This window comes from Oncorhynchus clarkii, chromosome 10 (assembly GCF_045791955.1).
Source record: "Oncorhynchus clarkii lewisi isolate Uvic-CL-2024 chromosome 10, UVic_Ocla_1.0, whole genome shotgun sequence".
Taxonomy (NCBI): domain Eukaryota; kingdom Metazoa; phylum Chordata; class Actinopteri; order Salmoniformes; family Salmonidae; genus Oncorhynchus; species Oncorhynchus clarkii.
The window spans coordinates 70,276,465-70,295,864 of record NC_092156.1 but is presented as its reverse complement, the minus strand read 5'-3'; the positions used below and the strand labels follow the sequence as shown (position 1 = coordinate 70,295,864).

Here is a 19,400-nt window from a genome sequence, read left to right as displayed (position 1 = left end):
CTACCATAAGATGAGGGACAGTGTCTGACAGACCAATCAACCTGCAAATGTCCACTATGCTTATTGTTATTGTTCAACATATGGTTATTTTGACCCATGATTTCTGTTGTTACTGTTGTCCCGTTAGCAACATAGATTATTATTATTTTTATTATGTTAATATTGTAAATCTCCAAAGTAAGCTTTGGCAATATGTACATTGTTACGTCATGCCAATAAAGCAAATTGAATTGAGAGACAGAGAGACAGACAGAGAGAGAGAGAGAGAGAACGAAAGATGTATAGAGGGAGGATAAGTAGAAGAGATTGATGAAGGAAAAGGAAAGGAAAACAGGGAGTGAGAGAGGGGGAGAGAAAGAGGGAACGATAGCGAGAGAGTTCGAATCAGAGAGCAAGAGGGAGGGAAACTCACAACAACGAGACTGCAGCAGCACACACATTCTAAGGAAGCGTTTAAGCGAGGATCCAAACAGAAGGACAGTCCAAAGCTCCCTCTCTTTCATCCTGTCGTGATGCCCGAGAAACCAGTAACCGTGCCGTAATCACTCTGCTCAAAGCCGACGGTAAGTCTGTGACTAAGACACACACAACATCCATGCATGGTTAAATCCCAAATGAATACACCGCCGAGGCAAAGGACAAAAAGAGAGAGGGATACAAAGAGGAAGGGAAGGTTATGTAGGAGGAGAGTTTGCCTTTCACACTATCCAGGTGGATGTAGGCTCTGGTGGGGGAAGATAAGACGACAGGAAATGGAGCGAGGAGGTAGTGGAAGTGGCGTCAGGTAGATAGGGCCGCTCAGTAGGGCCTTCATCTAGAGCAACAAGGCCATATTCCTGTGTATCCGTCTGTAGCACAGGGCTTTATCCTCCCTGCTCTGCAAATTGACAGGTTGTTTTTCTATTGGCTACAAAGGCTGGAAGATGCCTGTGCAGACTGGGCTCTGTCTTTGCAGAAACACCAGTGTCGACTTTATCACGGTAGTTCGTCTCGCCTCTGACCTTGAGCCACACGTCACATATACCCCAGACTGACAAGGCGGTCTGTGGTATTTCTTCTAAATGGATTACTCTACCCCCTGTCCGTCTGCCTGTCTGTCTGTCACTATCTCTGTCAGTCTGTCTCACTGGTCTGGTCTCTCTTAAACAGAAGGTCAGATACACAGCAATTTCCTAAGAGTCAACACAGAGGGTTTGGTAAGTATCTGGTTCACAGGCTAAGTTCATTCAGGTTGCCCATTCATTTCAATATGAATACTTGTCTTCCTTACTTCAGAATAAGTATCGTCTCTCACCTTTTCAAACGGGTCATTAACAGCTACAAAAAGGGGATGAGGGCCGCTAGACTAGAGGTCGACCGATTTATCGGAATGGCCGATTAATTAGGGCCGATTTCAAGATTTCAAAACAATCGGTAATCTGCATTTTTGGACACAGATCATGGCCGATTACATTGCACTCCACCAGGAGACTGCACGGCAGGCTGACTACCTGTTATGCGAGTGCAGCAAGGAGCCAAGGTAAGGTGCTAGCTAGCATTAAACGTATCTTATAAAAAACAATCAATCTTAACATAATCACTAGTTAACTACACATGGTTGATGATAATACTAGTTTATCTAGCTTGTCCTGTGTTGCATATAATCGATGCTGTGCCTGTTCATTTATCATTGAATCACAGCCTACTTCACCAAACGAGTGATTTAACAAGCTCATTCGCAAAAAAAGCACTGTCGTTGCACCAATGTGTACCTAACCATAAACATCAACGCCTTTCTTAAAATCAATACACAAGTATATATTTTTAAACCTGCATATTTAGTTTAAAATAAATTCATGTTAGCAGGCAATATTAAACTAGGGAAATTGTGTCACTTCTCTTGCGTTCATTGCACGCAGTCAGGGTATATGCAACAGTTTTGGCCACCTGGCTCGTTGCAAACTAATTTGCCAGAATTTTACGCAATTATGACATAACATTGAAGGTTGTGCAATGTAACAGCAATATTTAGACTTATGGATGCCACCCATTAGATAAAATACAGAACGGTTCCGTATTTCACTGAAAGAATAAACATTTTGTTTTCGAAATGATAGCTCATTAATAAGGTCAAATCCGGAAATTAAGGCTCATATTTCTGTGTGTTATTATATTATAATTAAGTCTATGATTTGATAGAGCAGTCTGACTGAGCGGTGGTAGGCAGCAGCAGGCTCGTAAGCATTCATTCAAACAGCACTTTACTGCGTTTGCCAGCAGCTCTTCGCAATGCTTCAAGCATTGTGCTGTTTATGACTTCAAGCCTATCAACTCCCGAGATTAGGCTGGCAATACTAAAGTACCAATAGTCAAAAGGTATATGAAATACAAAATGGTATAGAGAGAAATAGTCCAATAATAACTACAACCTAAAACTTCTTACCTGGGAATATTGAAGACTCATGTTAAAAGGAACCACCAGCTTTCATACAGTGGGGCAAAAAAGTATTTAGTCAGCCACCAATTATGCAAGTTCTCCCACTTAAAGATGAGAGAGGCCTGTAATTTTCATCATAGGTACACTTCAACTATGACAGACAAAATGAGAAAATAAAATCCAGAAAATCACATTGTAGGATTTTTTATGAATTTATTTGCAAATTATGGTGGAAAATAAGTATTTGGTCACCTACAAACAAGCAAGATTTCTGGCTCTCTGTAACTTCTTCTTTAAGAGGCTCCTCTGTCCTCCACTCGTTACCTGTATTATTGGCACCTGTTTGAACTTGTTATCAGTATAAAAGACACTTGTCCACAACCTCAAACAGTGTTCATGTTCTCATGTTCTGAGCAAGGAACTTAAACGTTAGCTTTTTTACATGGCACATATTGCACTTTTACTTTCTTCTCCAACACTTTGTTTTTGCATTATTTAAACCAAATTGAACATGTTTCATTATTTATTTGTGACTAAATTGATTTTATTGATGTATTACATTAAGTTAAAATAAGTGTTTATTGTTTATACAGTATTGTTGTAATTGTCATTATTACAAATATATATATATAAATAAAAATTGGCCGATTAAGCGGTAGCAGCTTTTTTGGTCCTCCAATAATCGTTATCGGTGTTGAAAAATCATAAATCGGTCGACCTCTATGCTAGACCCCACAAATAATTAACTCATTCTCTCTTTTTGGAAGTACATACCGGCCGTAACGGAAGTAAATGAAGAAGAAACTACATATTTGGTGATCAACAAACATATTTTGACATAACGCTTGCAGAGCTGGTTAATGGGAGTTTGAATCTGAGCTTCCTGGGCGTTAGAGAGGTCTCTAATGCACAGATACTGGTTCATGTGACGCTGTGCGCTGACCTAAGGACTTATGACATCCCAGATATCCCCTCTTAAAGCCCTCTGTGTGGATCTGAGAGGATCAGAACTATACCCCCTGAACTGGGGCTTCCAAGGCAAGAAGGCCAACCTTCGAAAGAGGCCAACTGTCATCTTGGGGCCAAATGCCAAGAAGAGATGCAAGGTGATGCAAGGTGTTTTCGAAATGATAGCTCATTAATAAGGTCAATTCCGGAAACTAAGGCTCATATGTGTGTTATTATATCTGAATAATAGCCACATGAATCATATCTAAACCTGCAGTACATGTAGCCTAATAGATTTGTAAGGTGTTCAGGTGTACTATTCTGATTTGATGGATTATACGGAGGGGAATTAACCTAAATATGGATTATACCGAGGGGAATTAACCTAAATATGGATTATACCGAGGGGAATTAACCTAAATATGGATTATACCGAGGTGAATGAACCTAAATATGGATTATACCGAGGGGAATGAACCTAAATATGGATTATACCAAGGGGAATGAACCTAAATATGGATTATACCGAGGGGAATTAACCTAAATATGGATTATACCGAGGGGAATTAACCTAAATATGGATTATACCGAGGGGAATTAACCTAAATATGGATTATACCGAGGGGAATTAACCTAAATATGGATTATACCGAGGTGAATTAACCTAAATATGGATTATACCGAGGTGAATTAACCTAAATATGGATTATACCGAGGTGAATTAACCTAAATATGGATTATACCGAGGTGAATTAACCTAAATATGGATTATACCGAGGTGAATTAACCTAAATATGGATTATACCAAGGTGAATTAACCTAAATATGGATTATACCGAGAATAATTAACCTAAATATGGATTATACAGAGGGGAATTAACCTAAATATGGATTATACCGAGGGGAATTAACCTAAATATGGATTATACCGAGGGGAATTAAACTAAATATGGATTATACCGAGGGGAATTAACCTAAATATGGATTATACCGAGGTGAATTAACCTAAATATGGATTATACCGAGGGGAATTAAACTAAATATGGATTATACCGAGGTGAATTAACCTAAATATGGATTATACCGAGGTGAATTAACCTAAATATGGATTATACAGAGGAGAATTACAACTAAATATGGATTATACCAAGGGGAATTCAACTAAATATGGATTATACCGAGAATAATTAACCTAAATATGGATTATACCGAGAATAATTAACCTAAATATGGATTATACCGAGAATAATTAACCTAAATATGGATTATACCAAGGGGAATGAACCTAAATATGGATTATACCGAGGGGAATTAACCTAAATATGGATTATACCGAGGGGAATTAACCTAAATATGGATTATACCGAGGGGAATTAAACTAAATATGGATTATACCGAGGGGAATTAACCTAAATATGGATTATACCGAGAATAATTAACCTAAATATGGATTATACCGAGGGGAATTAACCTAAATATGGATTATACCGAGGGGAATTAAACTAAATATGGATTATACCGAGGGGAATTCACCTAAATATGGATTATACCGAGGGGAATTAACCTAAATATGGATTATACCGAGGGGAATTAACCTAAATATGGATTATACCGAGGTAAATTAACCTAAATATGGATTATACTGAGGTAAATTAACCTAAATATGGATTATACAGAGGAGAATTACAACTAAATATGGATTATACCAAGGGGAATTCAACTAAATATGGATTATACCGAGGTGAATTCAACTAAATATGGATTATACCGAGGTGAATTAAACTAAATATGGATTATACCGAGGTGAATTAAACTAAATATGGATTATACCGAGGTGAATTAACCTAAATATGGAATATACCGAGGTGAATTGAACTAAGAATGCTTTTTTTTTATAGCAATGTGACTATCATTTATTATTACATACAGCGAAAAACAGAACCAAATCATGCTTTTATGCTTAATTTGGAAAAATGGTGATTCACTTCAATTACAGTTCACAAATATGCTGAGAAGACAGCAAATAGCTTTGCCCCAGAAACAGCTGAATGCAGCATAGACGAGGTGAACTGATTTCAGTGGGAAGAACACAAACTGGACTCCTGTCTGATTGAACAATCCATGACTTCCATATGACTTAGAGTGGAGGTCTGTGGAGGAACGGAATATGAGCCTAATTGAAACAAAACAGTCTGGCTTGTTGAACTTTTAGGTGGAATAAATTGAATTGCTCATTGTGCAAGTTAACCGTCCTAGCTGCAGACACAGTGTGTGTGTTGTGTGCACACATGTGTGTGCGTAGGTGCACATGCATACATGTGTGTGTGCAGATGCATGCACTTGTGAATCAGGGCTCCCTTGTAAAAGAGAAATTGGTCTCAATGGGACTTCCCCGCATGAATAAAAAGGTTCAATGTGTGTGCATTTGCATTCATGCATGCATGTCTGTGTATCACTAAACGCGTGTGTGTTTTCTCTCACCATGGCGGCGCTCTTCATGGCGTGGCTGATGACCACGATGACACGTCCCCTGAAGCTCTGGAGGGTGCCGGTGGCGGGACACTGCACCAGCTCCCCATCCGGAGAGAACGCCGTGCTGTAGGGGATGCTGATGCTTCCCGAGATGTGGCCTCGGCCGAAGCTGGACACCCTGGGTTAAGTGACAACGCTGTAAAATGTACACCAGTCTAAGTAAAGTCTTTATGGTATTAAAGTGTCTTTTTAGATGGCTGATGAAGTCAGGAACATTATGAGATGGGAATACATTGAGATTATCTCAGATGTCCTCAATAACTTAGGGTGACCAATAAGTCATTAGAAGAGGGCCATACATGCATATGTCAAACACTGCATTATAACCATAGCCGCGGGAAGTGGTTTAGGGGTGGGGGTGCTGTGATTTTCTTCTTCCATGGGGGGGGGGTTTGGTTTGCCCGTGCTGCAGATGGCTATATTGGTCCGCTAATACAGGACTATTAAAGGCCCAGTGCATTACTTTTGTGATTTTTGTTATATAATAATAATTAATAAATGTGATTTTTCAGGGGGTGCTGTAGCACTCTCGGCACCCCTACTTCCCGTGGCTATGATTAGAACCACATCATAAATCATTCATTAATTCTATTAGCATTCAGTAGTGATACAGTGTGCTCCATGACAGTGTTTAAATCCCTGCATACCACTATGTGTATGAACATCTGATGTGGATTCTTACACTACAGTATAGTGCTGTTCAGCTAAACTGTTACCTCATTTCACAAGTTAACTTTTAACTTCTTAAAGGTTCTGCAAGTGTTTTACATGTATCACGTGCACTGTAATTTTCTAAATAAATAATGTTGATTCAACGCACAATTTTATGGCAACCAGCAGCAATAAGATTGTGAGTTTAAAAAAAATAATGTTGTTGAGCAAACTCAACAAAAACTTTGTGTGGAAAATTTTGTAGAAAAAAACTCTTAATCGTATTGCAGCTGGTTGCCTTACAATTGTATGTCAAATCATTACCTTGTGATATTTTTTACAGTGTGGGGATAGGGAGACAGAAACTGTTTCCAATCCCTCATCCTGATAAAAGTCTGTTTAACACTGCTGCAGTAATGGAACATGACTGAGTGGAGGGAAATGTCCCACAGACTGCAGTTTCACGGTTATGGGCCTAAAACAGAGCAACTGGATATGATTTGGGACTCTGGCACGGTGATGAATCTCAGGCTCCGAATGCAGTCGATTCAAATTACAGAGCAATACATCTCCAGGCCATGTGTTCACACGGTCTGTCTATTATAAAATACAGGGATCTATAGTGGACTAGGCCTGTCGAGGGCTAGCTAATACACCAAGACCATGGTAGCTTGCTTGCTCCAATCAGATTCATTGCAGGTATCACTTAAAATGTCTGTGCACAATTGGGTGTAAAATATGCTTGATGTCCACAATATGGGAAATGATTGAGTGACTAAAGAAATCTTTAAATCAATCATTTATCCACCTATGTTTAGTCATGCATAATGAATACTACAAGACAATACAAGATCACTGATTAAAAAATACCTTCTGGGTAAGTGCAATCATGGACACAGTACACTATACAGTGCATCACAGCATACAGTGCATCACAGCATACAGTGCATCACAGCATACAGTGCATCCCCCCAATGACCACCCCCTACCCAGAGTGTAATAATTTAATGTGTGCATGTCATTGTCTGTCTGAGGTGAACTTGAGACAGGGGGTCTGTCTTGGTCTGTCAGCCTAACAGAGTCTACCAGAAGTTTCTACAGCAGCTGCTCTGGCTGCCAAAAACAGACTCCAGGAATATCATGAGCCAGGCAAATTAAAGTAATAACTCAATCTCGGGTGAGGGGATGGGTGAATGGGAGGAGGACAGGGAGGGTGGGAACTGGAAGAGTGCTTACATTTACATAATGAGTGGAAAGAAAGAAAACAAAAGACAATATGTTTGTTAAGCTCTGCTGAGTGCCAGGCAGCTCGCACTGAGGGAACAGTGTTAGCTATCTGCTGAGTGCCAGGCAGCTCGCGCTGAGGGAACAGTGTTAGCTATCTGCCGAGGGAACAGTGTTAGCTATCTGCTGAGCGCCAGGCAGCTCGCACTGAGGGAACAGTGTTAGCTATCTGCTGAGTGCCAGGCAGCTCGCACTGAGGGAACAGTGTTAGCTATCTGCCGAGGGAACAGTGTTAGCTATCTGCCGAGGGAACAGTGTTAGCTATCTGCCGAGGGAACAGTGTTAGCTATCTGCCGAGGGAACAGTGTTAGCTATCTGCCGAGGGAACAGTGTTAGCTATCTGCCGAGGGAACAGTGTTAGCTATCTGCCGAGGGAACAGTGTTAGCTATCTGCTGAGTGCCATGCAGCTCGCACTGACCGAGGGAACAGTGTTAGCTATCTGCTGAGTGCCAGGCAGCTCGCGCTGAGGGAACAGTGTTAGCTATCTGCTGAGTGCCAGGCAGCTCACGCTGAGAGAACAGTGTTAGCTATCTGCTGAGTGCCAGGCAGCTCGCGCTGGGGGAACAGTGTTAGCTATCTGCTGAGTGCCAGGCAGCTCACGCTGAGAGAACAGTGTTAGCTATGTGCTGAGTGCCAGGCAGCTCACGCTGAGAGAACAGTGTTAGTTATCTGCTGAGTGCCAGGCAGCTCGCGCTGAGGGAACAGTGTTAGCTATCTGCTGAGCGCCAGGCAGCTCTCGCAGAGGGAACAGTGTTCGCTATCTGCCAAGGGAACAGTGTTAGCTATCTGCTGAGTGCCAGGCAGCTCGTGCTGAGGGAACAGTGTTAGCTATCTGCTGAGTGCCAGGCAGCTTGTATTGAGGGAACAGTGAAAGCTAGGCACAAGCGAGCCAGAGAGAAAAACAAAAAATATATTTGTATAATTTAATAATCATTATCTGGCTTGCTCCGTTTCCGAGTGTAGTTATCGACATTATTGCTAGATAATTTTAAGACGAACGGTGCTCGTCTGCTTTCCTGAAGCACTTTAGGCCACGTACTAAATTATTCCTGGGAAGAGAGAGGCCATTATACATGCTGACATATTTCACTTTAGTCAATTTAACTTGAATTACTGAATCTTTGCTCTAGAACCCTTAAATGTAAGGTAGTCCACACAACTGTTGTTTAAAACAGCTGTGCACTAACTACTTAAAAAGGTAGCTACAGTCTGAAATCTGGTACTCTGTTCAATTATCATTTACATTCTTGAATATATGCAGGCATGGAAACCAACCACTAGTAAAACACAGGATTAGTGTGATCAATTGAATAACTTTGTGACCAACTGGAGACCCAACACTGTATTTTATCTCAGAATCATCACAATGCAGGGTAGCCAGCTCTAAGTGGCCCAATGCCCTTTTTGTTATTCAGGGTCAGGAGCCCTGGGAACCGCTGTCTATCAGGACTCTATAGAATGGAGAGGACTTTGTCTGAGGGAGGACGGTTGCCAGGTATTCCCCCTAATCCCCCTCTGATTAATGGACTTTTAACTCCCCCTAAAACAATTATCATTCCACTGACCTCTGACGATGACTCTTGAGAGAGTGGCTCACTTTTAAGATGAAAGAGTATTGGTTACTTAGCGCTGAAAAGTCTACTCCTGATAAACTGAACAACTGTCAGGGAAATAGAACTAGAAGAAAACAAACAGTCCATCTGTGCAGACAAACTGTTTTTGTTTTGTGATATTGCACTTTTATGAATAGCCAAGATGGATTACTAGGTTATTGATTCTGGCAACCCATTTTTAATCTAAGGGACTTATCAGGTGTATCCACGGGGGAGTGTGTGTTAAGCTGTGTCATACACACACACACATTAATCAATAATTCAGCCACACCTGCCGAGGAAAGAAATCACATCCCACTTAAGGAGTCTGCCTTTTCTTTCTTCCAAGAAAGGTAAAGAAACGTAAATAAAAAATGTGTCTGGGTAACTCTATGTAATTATAACCAGAGGTTAAGTTGGACTTCTAATCAGATCTAACCCCCTGCATATTCACATCTAACCCCCTGCACATTCACTCACCTTATTTTCTTAGCACGCTCTTATCCAGGGTAACTTTGTCCATTGGCTGTCAAATGTGCCAGATGTGTTCACACCCAGTGATAGGGCTGGATGTTTTTCTTGAAGAATTACTCCAAGGACTTCAACAATGTTACCTTGTACAAGGTCAATTCACAACCCGAAGACAAAAGCAGCTTCTCCAATCAGCAGAACATATTAGTCCATCTCACACTTCTGATATATGAATTTCACAGGTATTCTCCACCCTGTGACAAAAAAGTCCAAATGTTTTTCAGTTAACCCATGAACCTCCCATCCAGTGGCGGTTTTGTAACTTTTGCCCACACAAGTTGTTTTTGCTAGTAGGTGGCTAACAGGCTAGCAGGTGGCTAACAGGCTAGCAGGTGGCTAACAGACAGCTAACAGGCTAGCAGACAGCTAACAGGCTAGCAGGTGGCTAACAGGCTAGCAGGTGGCTAACAGGCTAGCAGGTGGCTAACAGGCTAGCAGGTGGCTAACAGGCTAGCAGGTGGCTAACATGAGGTGGCTAACAGGCTATGCGGTAGCTAATAAGCAGGCAGAATGGATACTCCTCAGGTCCAGACCGTGGGGCCCCACAGGGGTGTGTACTTAGTCCTTCTGTATTCGCTGTTCACCCACGACTGCGTGGCCAAACCATCATTAAGTTTGCTGATGACAGGACAGTGATAGGCCTGATCACCAACAACGATGAGACGGCTTATAGGGAGGAGGTCAGAGAACTGGCAGTGTGGTGCCAGGACAACAACCTCCCCCTCAATGTGGGTAAGACAAAGGAGCTGATCTTGGACTACAGTAAAAGGCGGGCCGAACAGGCCCCCATTAACATCGACTGGGCTGTATTGGAGTAGGTCGAGAGTTTCAAGTTCCTTGGTGTACACATCACCAACGAACTATCATGGGCCAAACATACCAGGACAGTCGTGAAGAGGGCATAACAAAACCTTTTCCCCCTCACGAGACTGAAAAGATTTGGCATGGGCCCCCATATTCTCAAAAGGTTTTACAGCTGCATCATCGAGAGCATCCTGACCGGTTGCATCACCGCCTGGTATGGCAACTGCTCGGCATCTGACCGTAAGGCGTAACAGAGGGTAGTGCGAACGGCCCAGTACATCATTGGGGCCAAGCTTCCTGCCTTCCAGGACCTATATAATAAGAGGAAAGCCCATAAAATTGTCAGAGACTCCAGTCACCCAAGTTAAACTTTTTTTCTCTGCCACCGCACGGCAAGCGGTACTGGAGCGTCAAGTCTAGGACCAAAAGGCTCCTCAACAGCTTCTACCCCCAAGCCATAAGACTGCTGAACAATTCATAAAAATCACCACCGGACAATTTACATTACACCCCCCCCCCCGTACACTGCTGCTATTCGCTGTTTGTTTGTTACCTATGCATAGTCACTTCACCCCCACCTACATGTACAGATTACCTCAACTAGCCTACACACTGTGCAGGGGTACCGTTGCCCCCTGTATATTGCCTCGTTATTGTTATCCTTATTGTGTTACTTTCAATTTTAGCCTACTTGGTAAATATTTTATTCTTCTTGAACTGCTCTGTTGGTTAAGGGCTTGTAAGTAAGCATTTCACGGTAAAGTCTACACTTGCTGTATTCAGCGCATGTGGCAAATAAAGTTTGATTTGACGCAGTAGCTAACACTCCAGACCTCCATACTCTCCTCAGCCAGATAGAGGAGAGCACAGAAGGCAAGCCAGTTCTTGAACACAGGACCAGTCATATACACAGCCAATGTAAACTCTGCACAAAGCCATGGCTGAACTGAACCAACATAAAATATTTCTAAGACGGTGTACTAGCAGTGTGTGAATGGAGTAGATCAGTCTTGATGGAGCTAAAAGCTACATGCAAGCCAAACACACACACACACACACACACACACACACACACACACACACTGTACTGGTGGTGGTACTGCACAACACCAATACAGCCTGAAGGTGAAAAGCATATTTCAGTAGCGATCCCTTCTCTGGAGACATAGCCGAGGCCAATAACACGTGCATTTATTCAAAAGAGGTACAGTAGGACTCGTCTTATATGACAACATGCTATAAATTCCCCTTCAAAGTAAAACAGAACACTTGGGCTCTCGTCTCTCTATGTGGTGCTGTGCTAACACAAAACAGCCCGGGGGTAGAAGAAGAGGCATATTTTAATCATCTGCCCTGAAGACCTCCGTCTCTGCTGTGCTTGCTCTTTGGGGTCGAGGTCGGTTTTATTGTAAAAGCACTTTGTGCCAACTGCTTAATGTGCTGATGTAGAAAAGGCTTCATTAATTGAACCGATCGATTGATTGATTAATTCCCCTCTCTCACACACACACACACACACACACACACACACACACACACACACACACACACACACACACACACACACACACACACACACACACACACACACACACACACACACACACACACACACACACACAAGGATACTCCTCGATGCTGCGGATGTCGACGGCAAGGATCTTTGGCTTGCTGGCCTTGCTCCTCTTGGTTTGACCCCCCACCGACAGCTCACACAGGTCAATGAGGTCCTCGGCTGAGATACGGGGGGACACCTCGGCTTTCAGGTCACTCAGCGCCAAGGGCTCCCGCGACTGGAGAGAAGGAGATAAGAGAGAGTTATTATGACCACTCAGGTAGAATTGGTATCGTCAGTATACAGTCGTGGCCAAAAGGTTTGAGAATGACACAAATATTACATTTTCACAAAGTCTGCTACCTCAGTTTGTATGATGGCAATTTGCATATACTCCAGAATGTTATGAAAAGTGATCAGTTATGAAGAGTGAATTGCCATCAAATGAACTGAATCCCTAAAAAACATTTCCACTGCATTTCAGCCCTGCCACAAAAGGACCAGCTGACATCATGTCAGTTATTCTCTCGTTAACACAGGTGTGAGTGTTGATGAGGATAAGGCTGGAGATCTCTCTGTCATGCTGATTGAGTTTGAATAACAGACTGGAAGCTTCAAAAGGAGGGTGGTGCTTGGAATCAATGTTCTTCCTCTGTCAGCCATGGTTACCTGCCGTCATCATTGCTTTGCACAAAAAGGGCTTCACAGGCAAGGATATTGCTGCCAGTAAGATTGCACCTAAATTAACCATTTATCAGATCATCAAGAACTTCAAGGAGAGCAGGTCAATTGTTGTGAAGAAGGCTTCAGGGCGCCCAAGAAAGTCCAGCAAGCGTCAGGACCATCTCCTAAAGTTGATTCAGCTGCGGGATCGGGGCACAACCAGTACAGAGCTTGCTCAGGAATGGCAGCAGGCAGGTGTGAGTGCATCTGCATGCACAGTGAGGCGAAGACTTTTGGAGGATGGCCTGGTGTCAAGAAGGGCAGCAAAGAAGCCACTTCTCTCCAGGAAAAACATCAGGGACAGACTGATATTCTGCAAAAGGTACAGGGATTGGACTGCTGAGAACTGGGGCAAAGTCATTCTCTCTGATGAATCCCCTTTCCAATTGTTTTGGGCATCCGGAAAAAAAGCTTGTCCGGAGAAGACAAGGTGAGCACTACCATTAGTCCTGTGTCATGCCAACAGTAAAGCATCCTGAGATCATTCATGTTTGGGGTTGCTTCTCAGCCAAGGGAGTGGGCTCACTCACAATTTTGCCTAAGAACACAGCCATGAATAAAGAATGGTACCAACACATCCTCAGAGAGCAACTTCTCCCAACCATCCAGGAACAGTTTGGTGACGAACAATGCCTTTTCCAGCATGATGGAGCACCTTGCCATATGGCAAAAGTGAAAACTAAGTGGTTCGGGGAACAAAACATCAATATTTTGGGTCCATGGCCAGGAAACTCCCCAGACCTTAATCCCATTGAGAACTTCTGGTCAATCCTCAAGAGACGGGTGGACAAACAAAAACCTACAAATTCCGACAAACTCCAAGTATTGATTATGCAATAATGGGCTGCCATCAGTCAGGCTGTGGCCCAGAAGATAAATTGACAGCATGCCAGTGTGGATTGCAGAGGTCTTGAAAAAGAAGGGTCAACTCTGCAAATATTGACTCTTTGCATCAACTTCATGTAATTGTCAATAAAAGCCTTTGACACTTATGAAATGCTTGTAATTATACGTCAGTATTCCATAGTAACATCTGACAAAAATATCTAAAGACATTGAAGCAGCAAACTTTGTGAAAATTCATATTAGTGTCATTCTCAAAACTTTTGGCCACGACTGTACAGTTTGTTATTTAGTTGTCCAGCAAACATCGAACTCTCAAAGGAAGACTTGAATATCTTGGTGACAATAACAGCATTCAGTGGTACTGTACAATAGCTTTGTCAGTCTTTTGTAAATATGTAAATACTGTACGTAGTTCCCAAGAAAAGACCCGAAGCGATATCAGTGCCATTGCCGGCAAAGCAGAAAATACTTTGTACTGAGGACAGAGGATTTTGGAAAGGCACTCTCCCTTTCCAGTCGACACTACAGGATAATGCTGCCCTGGAGGTGACAGCGCAGACCGGCTCTGATGAGCAGTGTTAATGGGGAGAGCCAGGGAGTCCACTGGCACTGTGGCTATTTGTCATCAAAGACTTGAGAGTATAAGCACGTTTTAGAAGTCTGTGTGGCAGGGACAATGGTGGCACTGAGGTGCCGGTATCTCCTGTGAACAGAGTGTGCAGCCTGAGGGGGAATCCTACTTAGCTTTCCCTTTGTAAGCAGTCTTGACATCTCTAGAGGTGTGTCACTGAAGTTCTGTTTTCCAAATGACTCTTGTATAATGTCACCTAAACCTCAAAGCTTCCACGAAACATCTCCTTGTAAATATATACAATTACAGAATCTACGGCAATACATGGCAAGGGGCAGGTGATATGCGACAATGCATCATCTGAAGTAGAACTTTTCGATGGATGGCGATGACCTTATGGCAGTTGAATGTATTCAAAAAAAATATATCCTCCTCAGGACACAGCACAAATCAAGTTGTGAAGACCTCTCACGTTCACTGATGGAGCGAGAGAGAGGATGGGATCGTGGAATGATTGCTATTGATACATGCATCAACGAGCCCGATGATCTGCTGGCACAGATCACACATTTCACTGGCTGTCATGAGTCAATAGGAAGCAGGGAGCATGAACGAGAGAGCAGGGGTGAGAGGAAGAGAGAAAAAGAGTGAAAGAGAGAATTCAATTAAAAATACTTTAGGCTAATAATCCCACAAGGGGCAATTGTGCAAACAAGGAGAGGATAAAGACGAAGGAGGGTGCTTTACTCATACAAACGAGAGGCAGTTCATTATCATTAGGTTCTGCGGGTGTATTTTATTCACTTAACTGTCCAGTCATTGAATCGGAGGGAGGCACTCAATGCTTTAAGACCTCTGAGCGTATATAACCACGCAGAGTTGGACTAAAACCAGCCATTCAGTTTTCCTGTGTCTTATCCTATTGTACACTTTTAAAGTGTTCGTTTTCATCAGCTGTTGTACAATAGGATAAGACACAGGAAAACTGAATGTTGACTGCACTGGGCCTTCAAGGCCTATAAGTCAACATGTACCTGTTCCTCCAGCTTAAGTACTGGTAGCCCATGTTTATAGCCAAGTTATCCTTACTCATTGTGTTTTTATTCCTTGTGTAAATCTTTTTTTTTCTATTCTCTCTCTCTGTTTCTCTCTGCATTGTTGGGAAAGGCCAGTAAGTAAGCATTTCACTGATACACTATGATTAAAAAAGTGCGATCTACAACCTAAAAGGGTTCTTCGGTTGTCCCCAAAGGAGAACCCTTTATAGTTCCTAAACTCAGCAAAAAAAGAAACGTCCCTTTTTCAGGACCCTGTCTCTCAAAGATAAAAATCGAAATCGAAAAATCCAAATAATTTCAGAGATCTTCATTGTAAAGGGTTTAAACACTGTTTCCCATGCTTATTCAATGAACCATAAACAATTAAATGAACATGCACCTGTGGAACGGTCGTTAAGACACTAACAGCTTACAGAGGCACGTAGACAATTAAGGTCAATGTTATGAAAACTTAAAACACAAAAGAGGCATTTCTACTGACTCTGAAAAACACCAAAAGAAAGATGCCCAGGGTCCCTGCTCATCTGCGTGAACATGCCTTAGGCATGCTGCAAGGAGGCATGAGGACTGCAGATGTGGCCAGGGCAATAAATTGCAATGTCCGTACTGTGAAACTGCTAAGACAACGCTACAGAGACAGGACGGACAGCTGATCGTCCTCGCAGTGGAAGACCACGTGTAACAACACCTGCACAGGATCGGTACATCCGAGCGTCACACCTGCAGGACAGGTATAGGATGGCAACAACAACTGCCCGAGTTACATCAGGAACGCACAGTCCCTCCATCAGTGCTGACTGTCCGCAATAGGCTGAGAGAGGCTTCAAAGTCACTAAACAGCCATGACTGATAGGAGGACTCCATAAAGAGGTAATAAAGGCTGTACAATGACCACACACACACACAGGCCGGTGGGCGCACACACACAGCCACGGGCACACACACACACAGCCATTGGCCGGCGGGCACACACACAGCCGCGCACGCACACACAAACAGACTGACAATAATACAACAAATAGTTTGGATTAGCACAGGCAAACTGTAAGCACTTTATCCAATCAGCAGTGAGAAAGTAGGAGAAAGACTGATAAGAGCAATCCATTATGATGATAACTGTTGCTTGGATAAGGTAACTGGATGATGTCCTAAAAGAGATCACAATCAATATAAAGCTCTTTAAAAGCTAAGCCTAGAATGCATTAAGAAGTGAATAAGATGTCATTAATTTGTATAATCAGACAGCTTTAATATCTACTCCACACACACACACACACACACACACACACACACACACACACACACACAATGGTGCTGGCAATGACAGGATAGTGGGTTTGATTCCCGGGACCACACGTATGCAAAATGTGTGCACGCATTGATTGGATAAAAGTATCTGCTAAATGGCATTATAATATAATGACCCAGGCTCAGTTCAGTATCGAGTAAGTATTTTTAAATGGTGTGAAACTGAGAGAAACCGTCCACATTTGTCCAATAACGTTTTAAATTTCTACTATCTGTTGCAAAACACTTTGCGATGGTGTGCACTACTGAACACTACCCAGAGCTTGTTTTTCCTCACCAACGTTTACTGGGCAGAGGAACCTGATAGCCCCTATTGGTTCACATGATCAACTGCATGGGAACATGAATGTACAGTACTATAACGACAATACCCATCATGGTGATAACCAGCTTAGACTGAGGTCGAGTGATAATGAATAGCCAACAGCCGTGTTGTACATTCACCATGCAGCGATTTGCCATCCCAATATGAACTCCCATACATTCATGGCAATTATCCCTCAGCGTAATTCTATACGGAAGGCATTTGCAATTACTCCCATTATAGTCATGGTGACATACAGGCATTCAGTTACAGTATTAGCACAAACGCTGGCATAATTTCTCAACGACTATCCCCATCAAGGATTTCAGTGTAAATTGCAGTCGCGACAGAACAGATGAATTCAAAATCATGAGTAAAGAAACTGATCAGAAAAGGGCTAACTTGAAACCTAGGAGCCGCCATGAAATCCATTAAGGAATAACCTTCACAAAGAAATGGAGGAAGGATATTCCTCCCCACATTTATTCCTTTTAGATCATATTGAATAAGATTATATGGACTGGGAAGGGGGGAGGGGGGGGTCCTCCCGATGATCCTAGAACAGCACTTTATAAATACAGACCCTAATGTCTTTTATGTTCCATTAATGGCCACGCGGCAGTTACCAATGTCCCTCTCAACTAAAGTGAAGTAACTTTTCTGGCAGCAGGGGCAAGCAGAGCAGAGCGACGCTTTTTAATCAAATGCCTCCGTGTTTTTGCTGACAGACAGACTCTAGGCCCAGAGCAGAGCCGGGTCCTGGGTCCAGGCATACAGTAAACACTTCATTTCTCTGGTGTCATGACAACATCATCTCACCCGGATTTAATGAAATGTTCTTTGGGAAATTGAATAAGTTACTCACTGCACGCTGTAGGGCATACAGTCAACCAAACAGATATGAACTCAACACGCATATTGAGAAATGAAATGATAGAATCCATCTTCAGATGTGGTCGTTTCTTTCAACTTCTGGGTGTCGAGTAAAATGTGATGTTATTTAACTAAAACGATCAAACCCAGATAAGCAGACTAGGATCTTGAAGGAGAGTATTTTAAAAATTGTAACAATTTCATGTGCAATTCAAAAAACAGGAAAAATATATACTATAACGTTGAAGCTGAAATGTATGGAACACACAGAAGTAGAAAACAGGGATATGAAATAAAGTGGGAAGCATTATGGTTTTGGTATCCTTATGGTTTCTGTAGCTACTATAAAACCATCATTCCTAGAACATGGTATTAATAAGAAAAACTGGATTCAGGTCAATACTCTAGCCTCCCTCTAAGATTGGCCATTATGTTACATGTTCGTGGTTCTCCTCTGTTACCCCCAAAAGAAAGCCTAGCGCTGTAAACCAACCTCTCTGAGACAGACGTTTCACAGCTGTGTTCCTGTTCCTCCCTGCCTTTATGTGATTTCTGAGGAAGAATCTTGAGGGCACTGCAGACTATCATTACACGGTAAACCGAACCTTAGGTACTTTTCCCAATACGACAACATGAAAAAGGGTTTGGTACTAGAATTTGTTACCTTCGGTTCTGTCAAACGTGTCTCACGTCATATCGTGTCTGTCTAGTAAATTTGTCTGAATCTTCTCAAGAGGGCAGTAGTAAGCTAGCCAGGATACTTGTGGGTGGTAATCGGGCCTCCGGAGACTGGACGTGTTTAAATGGTTTAGGGTTGAGCCCCTCGTGTCTGTGTTAACCAGCCATTAGGCTCAGATTACAACCCAGGATTTATTCCCCTTGGACCAAATTAAATTAACAGCCAGTCAAGTTTTATCCCTCTGAACAATCATAAATTAACAGCCAGTCAAGTTTTATCCCTCTGAACAATCATAAATTAACAGCCAGTCAAGTATTATCCCTCTGAACAATCATAAATTAACAGCCAGTCAAAGCTGACAGCCTGACCACCGGAAAATGGAAACCTCCAATTAATAATATATGAAAGATTGAGCAACTGGAAAAACACTGACTGATTCCGGAAGGAATTAATACAGCAATATAGCGGCCATTTTGGGTCTAGAGTCCTCACTGACCCTCAATGTCCCCCATCTCCATTACATGTGTACTGTAGTGTTCTGTCTGAGAATGAGGCGGTCTACATTTGACTAAATGTCACCGAGAGAGTAACCGAGAGCAACCAATAGACACGTGGCGTACGATTTCATTAGGGTGTGAAAACCACACAAGAGACATCCCCACTCAATCATGGGGCCTAGGACAACCCATGTCTGAGTGGGAACACATGTAAACTCATGACGAGA

General features: G+C 42.5%; 1 protein-coding gene across 1 annotated transcript in view; it reads right to left on the bottom strand.

Annotated features, from left to right (window-relative positions):
* LOC139419109 (TBC1 domain containing kinase) overlaps positions 1-19,400 on the bottom strand; it is a 60,682-nt gene that overhangs the window by 5,003 nt on the left and 36,279 nt on the right. The window contains exons 24-25 of the mRNA XM_071169040.1: positions 12,389-12,552; positions 5,846-6,005 (exon numbers count right to left, since the gene is read on the bottom strand). Of these exons, the coding sequence (XP_071025141.1) occupies positions 5,846-6,005; positions 12,389-12,552 (324 nt within the window). The remainder of the gene's footprint in view (positions 1-5,845; positions 6,006-12,388; positions 12,553-19,400) is intronic.